Source organism: Pelobates fuscus, chromosome 2 (assembly GCF_036172605.1).
Source record: "Pelobates fuscus isolate aPelFus1 chromosome 2, aPelFus1.pri, whole genome shotgun sequence".
NCBI classification, from domain to species: domain Eukaryota; kingdom Metazoa; phylum Chordata; class Amphibia; order Anura; family Pelobatidae; genus Pelobates; species Pelobates fuscus.
In genome coordinates, this window is record NC_086318.1 from 113059679 (window position 1) to 113077079 (window position 17401).

General features: G+C 41.5%; 1 protein-coding gene across 1 annotated transcript in view; it reads left to right on the forward strand.

Moving 5' to 3' along the window:
* Positions 1-17401, forward strand: part of RSRC1 (arginine and serine rich coiled-coil 1) — a 305983-nt gene that overhangs the window by 7619 nt on the left and 280963 nt on the right. The window contains exon 3 of the mRNA XM_063442593.1: positions 10171-10284. Coding sequence (XP_063298663.1) covers positions 10171-10284 — 114 coding nt within the window. The remainder of the gene's footprint in view (positions 1-10170; positions 10285-17401) is intronic.

A 17401-nucleotide genomic window follows, 5' to 3' on the forward strand; every position in this document is an offset into this window, starting at 1 on the left:
CACCTCTCAATCCATCCCATACAAATAATAATCTATTTAAAAATAAATAAATACAGATAAACTAGTGAAAATACTATATTACGAGCATACTTCCATTCACATATAATGTGAGACAATGTATTTACAGTCAGTCAAATTTAGTTAAGTTATTAGACATCCACAAATTCAGTTATTGGGTGTCTATTGCCACAGCAAGACTGAGAACATTGAATGTTAGTATTCCAAAACTGTGCAGTAAATGTCATATGCATTGCTAGCTACCTGTATCACACACTTTGTTTGTAAGTTAAATAGTCTGTTGCCCAAGTTACATAGAAATCTTACATACCTTTTTAATTAAAAATAATAACATAGTAAAGTAAACATAAATCTTTTTTTTTTATTTATTAAAAAGGTATGACATAGATATATATACACTCATTCACTAAATAGAAATTTCTTACAGAATGTAATAGTTTTATTTAAAAACACATTGCCTAGGAAAAAATAATGGGGATTTAGTTCTTTCCAGTTATTATCAAACTGGCAATTATGTACTACTTTGTAGTTTATCATTCTCAAAACCTTTCAAATTAAGTACACTATTACTAATCAAATTGCTGGACCTGCAAGAACATCTTATTAATACTGTACCATACTAATACAGCTAATCCAGTACATAAATCCCAGTTTGATAATAACTGGAAATAGCTGAAATAGCTTACAAAGTAATTGACTGTTGCTATTTTTTCTAAACTGATACAAGTGTATCCATTTATAAACTTTCATCTATTGGACTTAAGCAAATACAAAACTTGAGCAAAATGCAGTAATATGTTTTAAACGTTGAATCTTAGTTTTATGGTGTCTTTTTTTTTTAGCATTGCAAACAAACGTTTTAATATTTAAAGATACATACCACTCTTGAACCCATATTAGATTGTTTCTATTATCTAATATTCTTTCTTTCTTTACTGCAACAATAGGGATTTTTAGTGGAGTCCCCCCTTTTTTTCAGTTGAGGGGTTCACCTTTAGCTATATAATATACTCTATAATCGAGGTTAATTCTAGATCTTATTTTCTGATTCCGCATAACCATGGCAGACCCCACAAACCGCCGCAGCTTGGTTGGGGTCTCGCCGTCTCCTACCCACCCTGGACCTATGACAAAGCTCCAGGTTCCAGTGGGTGAACCCCAGAGAGTGAAGCAGGAACAAGCTCTTAAAAGAGCTTAGTGATTATCGAAGGGAGTATGAAGAGCATAACAATCCCTTGTAGCTGTTTCCCCCAATAAGAGACAGGACTCTAAATTGAGGGTGAAGTAGAACTGGTTTAACGAGCACAAAGGCATTTCTTATATACAGTTTTCCCCACAAGGTTACCACCCACGTGGACCTTGTGGAGCACAGGACACAGTCACAACAGCCACTCAACGCAGTATTGTACAGTTAGACACTCCCAGCTAATGTACACAAACCCTCCACTTGCCTGTGATACAATTATTATTATTAAAAGTTTTATGGAAGTCACATTTGAACGACCGCAAGCATGGCTTTCATGCCCAAAACAGTTCCACAGATTTAGGCTGTGCGACCGGTCTATCTTCTTTTCTATCCTGGAGATAATTGCTTAAGTGGCTGTGGTAACTTAATTATCTCCAGGTACAGGAAATATCTCTAAGTCAAAAACTGTTACAAAAACCACATAAAAATACATAACTCTTAGAATACAATGTTTAATCTATACAGGTGAGACCCGAAAAATTAGAATATCGTGCAAAAGTTCATTTATTTCAGCAATGCAACTTAAAAGGAGAAACTAATATATGAGATAGACGCATTACATGCAAAGCAAGATAGTTCAAGCCGTGATTTGTCATAAGTGCGATGATTATGGCTTACAGCCAAAATCCACAATCTCAGTAAATTAGAATATTGTGAAAAGGTGCAATATTCTAGGCTCACAGTGTCCCACTCTAATCAGCTAAGTAAGCCATAACACATGCAAAGGGTTTCTGAGCCTTTAAATGGTCTCTCAGTCTGGTTCAGTAGGAATCACAATCATGGGGAAGACTGCTGACCTGACAGTTGTGCAGTAAACCATCATTGACACCCTCCATAAGGAGGGAAAGTCTCAAAAGGTAATTGCGAAGGAAGTTGGATGTTCCCAAAGTGCTGTATCAAAGCACATTCATAGAAAGTTATGTGGAAGAAAAAGGTGCACAAGCAGCAGTGATGACCGCAGCTTTGAGAGGATTGTTAGGAAAAGGCCATTCAAAAGCGTTGGGGACTTTCACAAGGAGTGGACTGAGGCTGGAGTCAGTGCATCAAGAGCCACCACACACAGACGGATCCTGGACATGGGCTTCAGTTGTCGTATTCCTCTTGTTCTTCCAGAGTCTGGAGGAAGAATGGAGAGAAACACACTGCAAGATGCTGGAAGTCCAGTGTGAAGTTTCCACAGTCCGTGTTGATTTGGGGAGCCATGTCATCTGCTGGTGTTGGTCCAGTGTGCTTCATTACTCCGGGGTCAACATAGCCGTCTACCAGGAGATTTAGGAGCACTTCATGCTTCCTTCCGCAGACTAGCTTTATGGGGATGCTGACTTAATTTTCCAGCAGGACTTGGCACCTGCCCACACTGCCAAAAGCACCAAAGCTTGGCTCAATGACCGTGGGATTACTGTGCTTGATTGGCCAGCAAACTCGCCTGACCTGAACCCCATAGAGGCATTACCAGGAGAAAGATGATGAGACCGAACAATGCAGAAGAGCTGAAGGCCGCTATTGAAGCATCCTGGTCTTCCATAACACCTCGGCAGTGCCACAGGCTGATAGCTTCCATGCCATGTCGCATTGAGGCAGTAATTGATGCAAAAGGGCCCCAAACCAAGTACTGAGTCCATATAAATGCTCATACTTTTCAAAGGTCCGATATTGTTCTATGTACACTCCTTGTTTTATTGATTGCATGTAATATTCTAATCTACTGAGATTGTGGATTTGGGGTTTTCATGACCTGTAAGCCATAATCATCGCACTTATGACAAATCACGGCTTGAACTATCTTGCTTTGCATGTAATGCGTCTATCTCCTATATTAGTTTCCCCTTTTACGTTGCATTACTGAAATAAATGAACTTTTGCACGATATTCTAATTTTAAGAGTATCACCTGTATGTCCAACATATCCCCAGACAGCTTGGATCTGATCTGAGAAACAATAGGATAGGAAAAATGGGGAGGGGGAGAGGCACATTTTCCCATGGATTTAAAGGGGCAGAAAAAGTGTATTAAAATCCAATAAGCCCAATTAGACTTTTTAAATGGCAATACACCCCAGGGGCCATAGTCACAGGGCAAGAGGCTGGCAATCGGGCTCCTCCAACAGCCAGTGGCAAATGGTAGTTTGTAACAGTCTGCTCCTTTTTTTACAAGTAGTCTGCTCCTTCTCTCTCTTATTCTACAAGTAGTCTGCTCCTTCTTTCTCCTATTCTACAAGTACTCTGCTCCTTCTTTCTCCTATTCTACAAGTCTGCTCCTTCTCGCTCCTATTCTACAAGTACTCTGCTCCTTCTCGCTCCTATTCTACAAGTACTCTGCTCCTTCTCGCTCCTATTCTACAAGTACTCCGCTCCTTCTCTCTCCTATTCTACAAGTACTCTGCGCCTTCCCTCTTCTATTCTACAAGTACTCTGCTCCTTCCCTCTCCTATTCTACAAGTACTCTGCTCCTTCCCTCTCCTATTCTACAAGTACTCTGCTCCTTCCCTCTCCTATTCTACAAGTACTCTGCTCCTTCCCTCTCCTATTCTACAAGTACTCTGCTCCTTCCCTCTCCTATTCTACAAGTACTCTGCTCCTTCCCTCTCCTATTCTACAAGTACTCTGCTCCTTCCCTCTCCTATTCTACAAGTACTCTGCTCCTTCCCTCTCCTATTCTACAAGTACTCTGCTCCTTCCCTCTCCTATTCTACAAGTACTCTGCTCCTTCCCTCTCCTATTCTACAAGTACTCTGCTTCTTCTCTCTCCTATTCTACAAGTACTCTGCTCCTTCCCTCTCCTATTCTACAAGTACTCTGCTCCTTCCCTCTCCTATTCTACAAGTACTCTGCTCCTTCCCTCTCCTATTCTACAAGTACTCTGCTCCTTCCCTCTCCTATTCTACAAGTACTCTGCTCCTTCCCTCTCCTATTCTACAAGTACTCTGCTCCTTCCCTCTCCTATTCTACAAGTACTCTGCTCCTTCCCTCTCCTATTCTACAAGTACTCTGCTCCTTCCCTCTCCTATTCTACAAGTACTCTGCTCCTTCCCTCTCCTATTCTACAAGTACTCTGCTCCTTCCCTCTCCTATTCTACAAGTACTCTGCTCCTTCCCTCTCCTATTCTACAAGTACTCTGCTCCTTCCCTCTCCTATTCTACAAGTACTCTGCTCCTTCCCTCTCCTATTCTACAAGTACTCTGCTCCTTCCCTCTCCTATTCTACAAGTACTCTGCTCCTTCCCTCTCCTATTCTACAAGTACTCTGCTCCTTCCCTCTCCTATTCTACAAGTACTCTGCTCCTTCCCTCTCCTATTCTACAAGTACTCTGCTCCTTCCCTCTCCTATTCTACAAGTACTCTGCTCCTTCCCTCTCCTATTCTACAAGTACTCTGCTCCTTCCCTCTCCTATTCTACAAGTACTCTGCTCCTTCCCTCTCCTATTCTACAAGTACTCTGCGCCTTCCCTCTCCTATTCTACAAGTACTCTGCGCCTTCCCTCTCCTATTCTACAAGTACTCCGCGCCTTCCCTCTCCTATTCTACAAGTACTCCGCGCCTTCCCTCTCCTATTCTACAAGTACTCCGCGCCTTCCCTCTCCTATTCTACAAGTACTCCGCGCCTTCCCTCTCCTATTCTACAAGTACTCCGCGCCTTCCCTCTCCTATTCTACAAGTACTCCGCGCCTTCCCTCTCCTATTCTACAAGTACTCTGCTCCCTGCTATCGTGTATCCCCCTACTCCAACTCCTCCCCTTCCTCTACCCGCATGTTACACTTGTTCGTGCGCGAACACGTTTGTAAGTGCGCACATGCATGTTCATGTGCTCGCATCTGCACGCCTGCACTTCCTGCTAACCGCTGAGTGCGCAAGAGATGAACAGAGTGTTCATCTCTCTGGATGGAGGGGGGATTCTGCTTGTGCTGTAGAACCCACTACTGCCCACTTGAAATCCTGAAATGCCCAATAGTGGCCGGTAGGGACCAGGTTGACGACCCCTGATCTAATCTGTCTAATCTATTTATCTAATAAAGCAGAGGTTGCACTCCTGGGTGTTTGCAAAATAGCTGGTGTTTATTCAGGTGAAAAAAAAGAATGACATCTATGTTTCGACCCCTTCGGGTCTTTCTCAAGATATAACAATGACGTAAAGACAGTTCTCGGACCCAGCTGAACGCGAAAGTACACAGAAGCACTCATGTATATATTCATTCACAGTGCCGAGTTTATACATACGAGGGTGCTTCCACCATTGGTCATCTGTCGCCAGGAGGCTATGCATGCTCAAGACAGGCCCCAAATACACACATAATTGACATTAGCCGGGCCTGCTAATAACGTTGCCGGAGGTGGCGTTCACTTTAGCAGCAGAGTGCTTAAACTCGTTATGTGCAGCATTTCACTAAATATAAATAAATTATGTCAAATCTATGTAAAAAATATCAACACATGGGATGTGCATTTTTTTCTCTTTCTTTTTGATAGTTTTTTTTTGTTGAAGAATTAAATATTGACACTGAAGTGAATATTGACACTTTTTAAAAGGCCTGATCCAAAATAGGTGATTTTTTTTTTTTTTAAATTCTTTATTTTGTTGTGCATTAATTAGACAAGGTACATTTTATACTAGCAATGCCACAATAGCAAATGCCAGAGTTTTCATAAGCATAGATGTACAATCATTTGGCATGGATAGACTGTGCACATTTTTTATATTATATAAGAGTAGACAACAGTATAATGCTGAGCTTAACGTGTATATACAAGATTAAACAGGCTTATCTCCAAGGTACGTAATATAAGAGTGTTGTATTAAAAATAAAAACAAAAACAAACAGCTTACAGGCTAGTGAGCGACTATCTGCTTCGGGAACTATATGAGACAGCAAGTTTTGTTACATTCTAGACATGCATATGACATTCCTAGGTACTTCTAGGTTTAGTAATATATTTAGTGGATTATCATTTAATTGTCAAGCTAGGACCGCAACATTACTATCATATTATTAGGATTAGGTAGTCGCTATGAAACAATGTAAGATTAGATTAACCATGCTAGTGAACAATAAGATTAACAGCATTGAAACATTACAGTAGTGTTGGTTGGATCAGGATATTAGTGTACTTAAAAGTTAAAATTATTGCATGCTTATAAAACACAAGTAAAAGGGTAACTAGCAGAGACATTTAGGTACATGTAAGTGAGATTAGACAGGCATAAGGTAGCATACAGGTAGACAACAATCTGCTCACAAGATAGAGGAAACACGTTGCTTAATAAGATGCATATGATGGTTCTGCACTGTGTAACAATAGATAGGCATATCAAGCTAGGAGGTCACATTATTGTATAATTATTAAGCTAGTGTTGCAGGCTATTTTGGTACATCTTGCCAGCAGAAGGATAAACCCACTGAAGGCCCCCATTAACGTTAACATGTCACTTATGAAAGCTGCCTCAGTAGGTGAGGGATTAATAAGGTAGCAAGGTTAACTCCAATAACAAACATGCTTTTGAGATTTCAGTAGGTGACAGATATCTAAAGACAGGCTGATTAAACTGACTAGTTGGGTACTACTAGGTATTACTCATGAGTACTTTAGTATTAGGTTTGCAGCCAGTCATGTCAATAATGAGCAGTATGCATTGTAGAGGAAGTCCAGGAGCCAGACAATTGTCACCAGGAGAGGTTTGGCTGTTGAGCCTGTGAAATGCCGTTGGGGTTCAGCCGATGCCCATCGGGTGCTGGATACCTTCCATGTACGAATAAGGGTTCAGTTCCTTTTTGGCTGTGCCTCCCCAGCCCCCAGTCCCAGCGCAGTCCGGTGTTCCGGAGTCATTGCTGTGTGCGTCCAGGGCTCGTGCACGAGTCTTATGACTGCATGCTGGTTGAATTCGGATGAGATACCTCTTCACCCGCAGTGTGGTAAACTCCCTGGGGGAAGAGGGGTGTTGGGGGGTTCTACCCTGTGCGGCCCTCTGCTCTGAGGTAAGGTGGCTGCCCGCTGTTCTTGTTTGGCAGTTCTGGGGCTGTCGTCGGGTGTTTCGCCTTCTCCTCCCCACCATCCGTGCAGCTGTATCTCCCGTTAGTGAGTTGGAGCCCCTCTGCGCACTTGTAGCGGCCTTGCAAGATCTTGGGCGGTTAGTACTCTGAATGTCCAACTGGGTTTTGCCCGTCATAGGCCAGGCTCGGACCCTCCGGGTGTGTTTCCGTAGCTTAAGTGTCCTTCGCTTGTGTATGGCCCCCGGTTGGCGGTGTCCGATGCATGGTCTGTGGCTTGTGGTTCGGGGCTTAGCCTTCGCTCCCTTCTCCCGCTTCATCCCGGTTAGGGGTTTTGCAGTGCTGTGCAGCGGTGGGGCTGTTTTGGCTGTTGGAGGTTGTGCTAATTTGGCCCATAGTCGTGCCCAAAAGAGGTTAAAGGCTGCTGTTATGCGGTCCTCATGGGGATATTCGCCTGCCTGCCTCACTTGTGTGTGTTGGGTTGTTGTAGGCCCAGGAGCATGGTCGGCGGCCGCCATCTTGGCCGCTAGGTGCGGATTGTTTGCGGTCGTGGGCGTTGGTGTGAGCCAGTGGCCTTGCATTATGTGGGCCGGGATGACCACCGCCGGTCTTTGGGGGGGGGAACGTGGGCCCTGTGGTGTTTTAGCCGGGCTTAAAGGCTGTAGGAGAGCGGCCGCCATTTTAGGAGCTTCTGCCGCCGAGTTTCTTCGGTGCTTTACAGGCTGAGTCCTGTGAGTCTGTGCTAAGGCGCCCCCGTTGTCTAGGGGGGACCGGGATGACCCCCACCGGTCCATGGGGGGGGGGGAGGTTGTGTTCCAAGCTTACTTTTTGCCGTGTTCGTCTGGCGGGAAAGCGGCCTCCTTCCTCCGCCACCTCCCTCTGTAGGCCCCAGTTTGCCGATGCGGTTCCCGAGTACTCTGGACATCGAATGAGGTGTCCCTAGGTTCGGGTCGGTTTCCCGAGTCCAGTGGGCCCACTTGTAGGAGGGTGAGCTCGGTGTGGCTTGAGGTATTCGCCGTTGTTGTGCTCGGTGCACGGGAGCTGATTCAGAGCACGTCTGCTCTGCTCGCTAGTCAGGCTCCGCCCCCAAAATAGGTGATTTAAGGCTTATATACGTTTTTAGATTATTACAGCTGTATTTGTCCAATGGTGAAAATGCAAAGTATCAGAATATCGGTGTGTCTTGTGATGTGTTTTCCATTTGATTTACAGTACTTTGGATTGATTAGTATTCATGAGTTGCACTTTTTTAATTTCTCTAGAAAGCTTATATTGGCCATTTATCCAGATAACCTTACATACAGTTGTAATCAAAATTATTAAACCCCCTTTGAAAATCAGTGTTATTTACAGACTTTCAGCTGTTTGCAATGAGCAAATCAAACAAAAGCATTTGAAATAGCTCAACAAAACTAATGTTTCAAGTTGATTCCCCAAATTCAACTGAAAATGCATTCTCCATTTTAAAAATGATTTAACCCCCTGCATAGAATCCCTTACAGTAGCACAAATATGCAAAACAGGTGTTGTCTCAAGCACACCTAATGCAACTAATCAAGGGCTTCATTAATTGCACCAGGTGTGTTTAAGCTGGAACATTTTAAATACCTGAACTGGCTAGGGGATTGTTGAGTGTCATGTTTGACAGCATGTTAGAAATATGGGAAAGTCAAAAGAATGGTCAGCAAAGTTAATAGAAGGGATTATCGCCTTTCACAAATCAGGAACAGGATACAAAAATATATCAAAGGCACTGAATGTTCCTAGAGACACTGTTGGAAGCAAAGTTTGCAAGTTCAAAGTTGAAGGAGCAGTGATTACACTATTTGGACTGGGCAGAAAAAGGAAGCTATCAATGGCTTCAACTAGATTTCTAAGAAGGCAGGTTGTGAAAAAAACCTTGCTTGACTGCAAAATACATGCAGCAAGACTTGGTGGCAACAGGCACTGAGGTTTCAGTGAGCACAGTAAGGCACATACTAAACACAGGTTTCCACGTCAGAAGTCCAAGAAATACACCACTAGTGACCTAAAAGTACAATATAATATTAATAAGCCACAAAAGTTTTGGCATTCTGATCTGTGGAGTGATAAAACAAAACTGGATGTCTCCAAATATTGATTATTTCTGGCTATTTTGGTATCATAACTTTTATGGCACAATACTCCATTAAAATATTACTTTGATCAAAATTATTTTAAACTAATTTTTGCTGTTTGGTATCTTTTTGTTTATTTAAAAATGATTTTATAGGCTGAACATTTTAGAATGGTTTAAAAAAAAAAATAAAAAAAACCCTCAAAAGAGAAAAAGAATCTATATCTGGTTACTTTACTTTTTTTTTATGTGGCTGATGCTTATACCTTGCTATCTAGAATGGACGTTGCATACAAAAAGTAGATTTCTGTTAAATACACCTACTCTACTCTTGAAATAATTTTAGCAATTATACCATTTATTTATTGGACAGATTGTATGAAATGTTATGCTTCTAAAACAAAACACACATTACATTTTTGGATTTTTATACTTAAACAAATTTAACAAATTTAACAAAGTTAAAAAAGTAAACTTTCTAAATCATGTACTTTCAAATGTTTTTGTTTAAGAATAACTACAAACTATGGCAGGTGAGTTAATTTTAGTGAGGTTTTTATATTTCAGTGCTATAACGTGACATTGATTGTGTATAAAAAGACCAGTCCAAGATTTTCAAATATTTATGTTGGAATAAATCTGTCCATCTGCCCGTCCCAATTTCAATTAACACAATGAACGTGGGTCTATTCCTTTGAAGGAAAATGCAAATGAAAAGCGGATTAGCTGTGAAGCATGGAAATATTGGATATCTGTCTCATTCTAGAATCTAACCCAGCTCTTATTAAATTGAAGCATTGATCGTTCTATTACTGTAAACCTTTCAGACGCAGACACCGTTCTAGCAGTGGTTCCTCTTACAGTTCGAGGCGGAAGCGCAGTCACAGCAGGTCCAGAGACAAAATGAAATCACGCAAGTTCCACAGATCAAGATCATCAAGGTATGTGTTTTTATGTTGATCAATGTATAGTTTGACATTCACATACAAATATGTAGAACTTGTCAACAAAATACATTTATTTGGGGTTCCAGTGGGATTTTCTTTTCATTTTAGTCTGTTGATTTTAGAATTATTACCTTCAAAAACTCTTTGTTATGGAAGCTACCACCCTATCTGTTTCTAACTTCTGCACCAGTCATTAAAGGAACACTCCAAGTGCAATAATTACTACAGTATGTTCTAGTGGTTATGGTGCCATGAATGCACTTCACAGTCCCTTACTCTAAGTAGTCAGCTTATGGGTTTCACTCAAAGAGCTTCTAGATCTCCATGTGAAGTAGTGGCATGTAATGGTGCCATGCCGATCCTAGATAAGAATCCAAACCATGTTAAAATGATTTGATGCCTTACAGTGGTGGCTGGGGGGGGCGTCTTGGCAACTCTTACACCACAACCACTACAGTGGTTATGTTGCTTACAGTGTTTCTCTACACTCTTGGAAGACACTTAAGTGGATAGTCCAATTAAAACGTGTTGTGGGAAATACTGTGTAAAAAATTATTATTATTATTATCATCGCCATTTATATAGCACCAACAGATTCCATAGGGCTTTACAATATTATTAGGGGGGATTTAACTACAAATAGGATAATTGCAAGAAAACTTACAGGAACGATAGGTTGAAGAGGGCCCTGCTCAAACAAGCTTACAGTCATGAATAGGGCATCCACGGATGTATGCTGGAGAGGCTGCGGTCATAAAGGGACCTACTTACACATGTGGTGGGAATGCCCTAGGATCAAATCGTTCTGGAAGGGGGTGGCGGACTTACTGAAGGATATCTTTGGTAGGGAGGTTGAACTAGACCCATGGGTTTTCCTTCTGGCCAGACCTCTAGAGGACTGGACCAGAACGGAGCTGAACCTGTTAAATAAAGTAAACCTGGCGGCGAGGCGGGCATTGGCTCAGGCGTGGCTTCAACCTTCCTCCCCCCCATTTCACAGGGTGCTACAAAAGATTAAGGATACGTTCCTTATGGACAAACTTACAGCAAAGGTCAGAGGCACGACGGCAAAATTTGATAAAGTTTGGGCACCCTGGATAGATAGTGGCGCGGGAGAATAGGCGATAAGGGAGTTGTATCCGGGCCTCCGTACTCCCTTCTTCCGTCACCTCTTAGCGAACAGGATGCCTACCTGACTTGCTCCCCTTACAGAAGATGTAATGGGGCTCCCATTGGGAGCCTCTAGGATACAGCTGGTCTTCGGGGATAGGTCGGGCTGTATACTAGGAATAGTGTGACGCGGCTGTGAATGAGGGCACTGCCTCATGGGCTGGTGCTGAGGACGAATGACTACTCCTTCCCTTCCTACCCTTCATACCTCCCTTCCCTCCCCCACCCCCCTCCTTGACCCTCTTTTCTATACTTTTCTTTATCCCCGCTTTTTTCTGTCTGTATTGTTCTTTGCCCTCTCTTTCCTCTACTTCTTTCTCATCTGGATGGCTTTAACTTCGCATTCTTCTCTACCTTGGACTGGGCCTCGTCCTATCTGGGGGGGATCGCGACTATTTAGAGATATTCTCAGGTATACGCAACTATATCAATCAGCATCCCCCTGGCGGGGCTGTAAAAGGGCCTTATGCAATATGTACGATATAAGATTATGTATGCATACTTAACAACAAGATGCCTCCTGTACTGCAGCCATTCATGTTCTTTTCGAATTTTATGTAAATGGTAAATGGGAGAGATACCGTGCACACATATGGACGCTTCGAGGCCAGTGTGCCGAAGATATTGATAAAGCTACGAATAACATATGCTTTACTTTGAACACTTTGATCATCACTCACACTGGATCATGCTACTGTCTCTACAAATGTGATGTATATCTATGTATATTGTGCATACGGTGTCTCACCTTGTTATAAATAAAGAATTTAAAAAAAACAAGCTTACAGTCTATAGGAGGTGGGGTATAAAACACATTAGGACAGGAAAATAGCAATCAAATAAGGTGGGAGTGAAGCAGAGCTGGAGGAGAGAGTAAAGTGCTGCCCTTTAGGAGAGGGCAAGAGACCGGTATGTGAGGTAAAGGTTAGTCTGGGAAGCCATAAGCTTTCCTATAGAGATGGGTTTTAAGGCACTTCTTAAAAGATTGAAGACTAGGGGAGAGTCTGATGGCGGTAGGCAGGCTCTTCCATAGGAAGGGAGCCACCCGCGAGAAGTCCTGCAAGCGTGAGTTGGCCGTACTGGTGCGAGCAGTGAACAGGAGAAGGTCACGGGCAGAGCAGAGAGACTGAGAGGGTGCATACCTATGGATCTGTAAAGGGATATAAGAGGGGCTAGAATTGTTCAGTGCTTTATAGGTATGGGTTAGCACTTTGAATTGACTCCTATAGGATACAGGAAGTCAATGTAAGGACAGACAGAGGTGTGAGGTGTGAGAGGACCGACTCTAGAGGAAAATCAGTCTGGCGGCAGCATTCATTACAGACTGTAGCGGGGCAATACGACTTTTGGGAAGACCAATCAGGAAAGGATTACAATAACCCATGCAGGAAATTACTAGAGCATGGACAAGCACCTTGGTTGCATCTTGCATAAGAAAGGGACGGATGCAGGCTTTTTAACAAAAAAATTGAATCTACAGGATTTGGAAACATACTGGATGTGTGGCCAGAATAAAGTATGACGCCAAGACAGTGCGCTTTCAAGGATGGACTTATGCGGATACCACTAACTTGAAGGGCCAGCGAAAGAGGAGGACCAGTATTAGGAGGAGGAAAGACAAGGAGCTCAGTTTTAGAGAGATTGAGTTTCAGAAAGCAGGAAGACATCCAGTTAGAGATGGAGGATAGGCAAGCAGTGACACGTTGCAGGACAGCAGGGGAGAGGTCCAGGGAGGAGAGAGATATCTGGGTGTCATCAGCATACAGGTGGAAGTGGAATCCAAAAGAGGTAATAAGTTTGCCATGAGAGGCAGTATAAAGAGAAAATAGAAGGGGACCAAAGACAGAACCTTCGGGGACTCCAACCGAGACAGGATGAGGGGAGGAGGTGTCATTAGAAAAGGAGACACTGAATGAGCGTTTGGAGAGATAAGAGGAAAACTACAAGAGGACAGTCACAGAGACTGAGTAATTGAAGAGTTTAAAGAAGGAGAGCATGCTCAACAGTGTCAAAGGCAGCAAAGCGGTCAAGAAGAATTAGTATGAAGTAGTGGCCTTTGGATTTAGCTGCGATTAGGTTGTTAGTAACTTTGATAAGAGCAGTCTCAGTAGAGTGGAGAGGGCGGAAGCCAGATTGAAGAGGGTCAAGGATAGAGTTTGAATTGAGGAAGTGAGACACACTGGCACAGACAAGTTTTTCCAGAAGCTTTGAGGAAAAAGGGAGAAGGGATATGGGATGATAGTTAGAGGGGGAGGCTGGGTCAAGAGATTTTTTTTTCTTTTTTCCAGTATAGGTACTACAGTGACATGCTTAAGGTCACCATGGACAATGTCAGAAGAGAGAGAGAGAGAGAGCAGTTGAAGATGTGTGTTAAGGAAGGCACAAGACAAGGGGAGAGAGATCTAGTAAGGTGAGATGGGACAGGATCGAGCGGCCAACTGGTGGGGCGAGAGGAAAGGAGAAGCACAGCCACCTCTTGTTCAGTAGCTGGTAAGAAAGGCTGAAGGGTAGGAAAGACATGATCTAAGTGTGGTTGAGAAAGAGAATGGCAGGGTGGGGAGAATTCTTTCTTTAGCTGTTCAATCTTGTCGGTAATGTAGCATGCAAAGCTATTGACTGTAAGTTAGTTTGAGGGGTGTTTGCAAATTATACCATTAATAGAGTGCAGAAGCTCTTAGTGCTGATGCACCAGGAGTCATGATGCTGTGAGCATCAAAGAGCTGAACACAGAAATACTATCTCTCTGTATTCACTGCTTCTCTGTGCCATAGCTGCTGCATTTGGGGGGTCATGGTGCTGCAGCTGCTATGCCTATATTGACAGAGATGATGTGACATGACATCATATTCTTCAGTGCTCTCAGTGAATATAGAGTAGAGGAACATCCACTCTCCCAGAGAGGAAGGCCACCAGAGGGTGGAGATGCTAGCTACCCTCCCTCCATGAGAAGAAGGTCATCAGACCGGGGAGAATAGGAGTATCCAGAGAGACTCAAGCTACCCCTCACATCACAATAGAGCAGGGAAGCAGCACTTGCTGAAAGACTGTCTGAAGGCTACATTATCTCTCATAGCTCACAATTTCCCCTAAATCCTAAAGTAGATGTGTGACAGTGTGTGTTTGTCAGCATGTTTATTTGTGTATGTGTCTAACAGTGCATTTTGGTTTCTGTGAGTGTATATGTATGTCTCTGACATTGTGTATCTATCTATGTCTCCCTGAGAATGTGGGTCTTTTTATGTAAATTAATAATAGTGTGTGTTTGTCTTTCTTGCAGATGTATCAGCGAGTGAGTCTGGCATATCTGTGTGTGTGCATGATCGTGTGTATATCTGTGCGTTTATCAGAGTGTGTGTATGTGTGTCCAAGAGGCAAATGGCTGCAATGATAGTGATATGGTATGAGTAACGTCATGGCAATGTTTCAGTATATAATTATACAATACATATATACAGTATCTATTTACAACACTATTTTCTTATCTGTAAGATTATTTGGTGCATGTTTTTTTTTTTTTTTCCATTTTTGTTTTCATTAAATAATGTGCTACCTAGACATACTGAAATAAAAAAAATACATTTAAACATTACTTATCAGGACACCCAAAATGTTCATTTTTTTTTTTTTTTTTTTTTTTGCATACTGCTTGTATTAAATGAACTGTGTGAGTTGGACCATATTATCAGATTTTAAAGAACATCACATTTGAGGTAATGATTTGGGTATGATTTTATTTATTATTCTCTTGCCTCGGAAGTATAGATAGTAGATATCTAAATAGCAAAATTCAAGCTAAAATAGTCAATTTCTCTAAATCACATGCGTTTGCCTAAAATTTATATTTGCTACAGTTTGGAGTTTAGTGAATAAGTCATTTTGAAATTAACAGGTTGTAGTGAGAAATTAAAGGCTAAATTTGTGAATTCTCAGCATATTATTTTGTACACTTTCATAAAAGACAGTAGATATAGTCATGTGTTTTACATCATAACTTTCATAAGTAGACATTTTTTAATTGATTATAATGGCTCATTATACAATGAATTAAATAAACATATCTGGACTAAGTACACCAAAGAGTTGATAACACGTTGATTATCAATCACAATGATTAATCACCTTGAGTATTCCTAATAGGACATATTTTAGGCAGATAATGGGATACTGGACCTCCTGAAGAAAATGGACCCAGCTATGTATAGTAAAAATGTCATTGTCATCACGTATGAGATGTGTATCTCGGAAGGAACTTAATCTCAACTTAGGTGCAGAGCATTTCCTCAAGTTGAGTTCTCAACACAAGAATCCATTGAAGTCAACATGGACCTGGAACTTAAGTAGGCTTAGAGAAACTAGAAACTGCTTAAAGTATAGTCCTTCTACTTGGTGGGAGTGGTGGACTTTATTTGCATTTGAACACCATTGAGATTTTAGTACCTTACCTCCGTCTCTAACTTGAGTCCTAAAACATTGAGCATTATAAACCCCATACATTACAAGTATTATAGACGGGCAAAATCTACTGAATAGAGATATAGTATATGGCATACCTTGTTTACAGATATCCATCACATGGGCAGTTTAGCCTATGGCTGCCCAGATTGGATGGAATTGGTGTTAATAATGTGGAAGCGTGTATTCTCATTATCCATGCACTATAAAGTGTATGCTTTATAGCCACTGCACTGAGCTGTGATGTAATGGGAATCATAGCTGCTATGTGAATTTATTAACACTACCACAGGTAGTAACTGAATTTTAAATTATAGCAAATTAAAACCTGAATGTCGACATTTGGGCAAAAATTGAATTCTAAAAACTTGGCCTTAGTCCCTTATTGGCAATGGCCAATTCCGTGCTTCTCATAGAAGAGCATAGTAGACTGATACACAAGCGCAGTGAGTGGTGTGGACACGTCCTAATGCTACTCATAGGAATGCAAAGCTTTAGCAATAGGAATGGTTAGAGCTTCCATCATCAGACAGCAAAAACACTTGTTCTGATTTTTACATAGGACATTGTGTTGGTGAGGAAGAGGCTACCTGCTTTACACTTACAGTTGTTGAGTCTCACTACTTCCATCCCTGTGCCACACATCACTACTCACATTCCACCTTCTTGATGTTTTTATTTGGTCTGAGAATTCTCCACACTTGTGATGGACCTCAATGTCTTAGTCTGCTTACATCACAAATGTCCAGCTGTTTTGCCAGAACACGCATTCAGTATGTATTATGTTGTCTGTCCTATGTGTTATTGATGGATTACTTTGCACTTCAAAACATAGTTTAAAAAAATATAACTTTCTAAAAATAATGGCCACCAATGTAATAGCAGATTGCATAACATTCCAATTACGTGAATATGGCAATCTATTTTAGCAAGATTCTGTAGAGTAACCCATTTCATAGTTGCCTTTCATGGATTCCCAGAATGAATGGAAAAGTGCTGTGTTCCCTGAAGTCAATATCACTTTTTGTTTATTCAAAATGACTGTCAAGTGGCTAATATTTAGAGAGCATGTTCTAATTTTGTTACTCCATGAATCCAGTTTATCGTTCATTTACTTGTGTATTAATTATTTCTCTCATTTTAGCCATTAGAAGTCCTTGCCCTCAGTTTTTGAAGTGTTTTATTTTTATGTTTTATTTCTTTACTTATTTATTTTAACAGTCTAGTGCTATAAATGTAAAACTATCCCGTAGCAAAACGGGATGATGCAAATATGACTTAATAAGATCGCAAACTGAATTCCAGCAAAGGAACCAGCGATTTACATTAAATTGGTATTTAAAAAAAAAAAAAAAATGATTTAGTTTTGCGTTATTGAGCATTTGCTTAATAACATTTCCCCTCCTTGAGACAATAATTTGTCTGTGAAACTCTGGTATGTCCGCTGCAGAGAAATTGAAAGCAACAGCTCCCCCGCTACACCCTCATG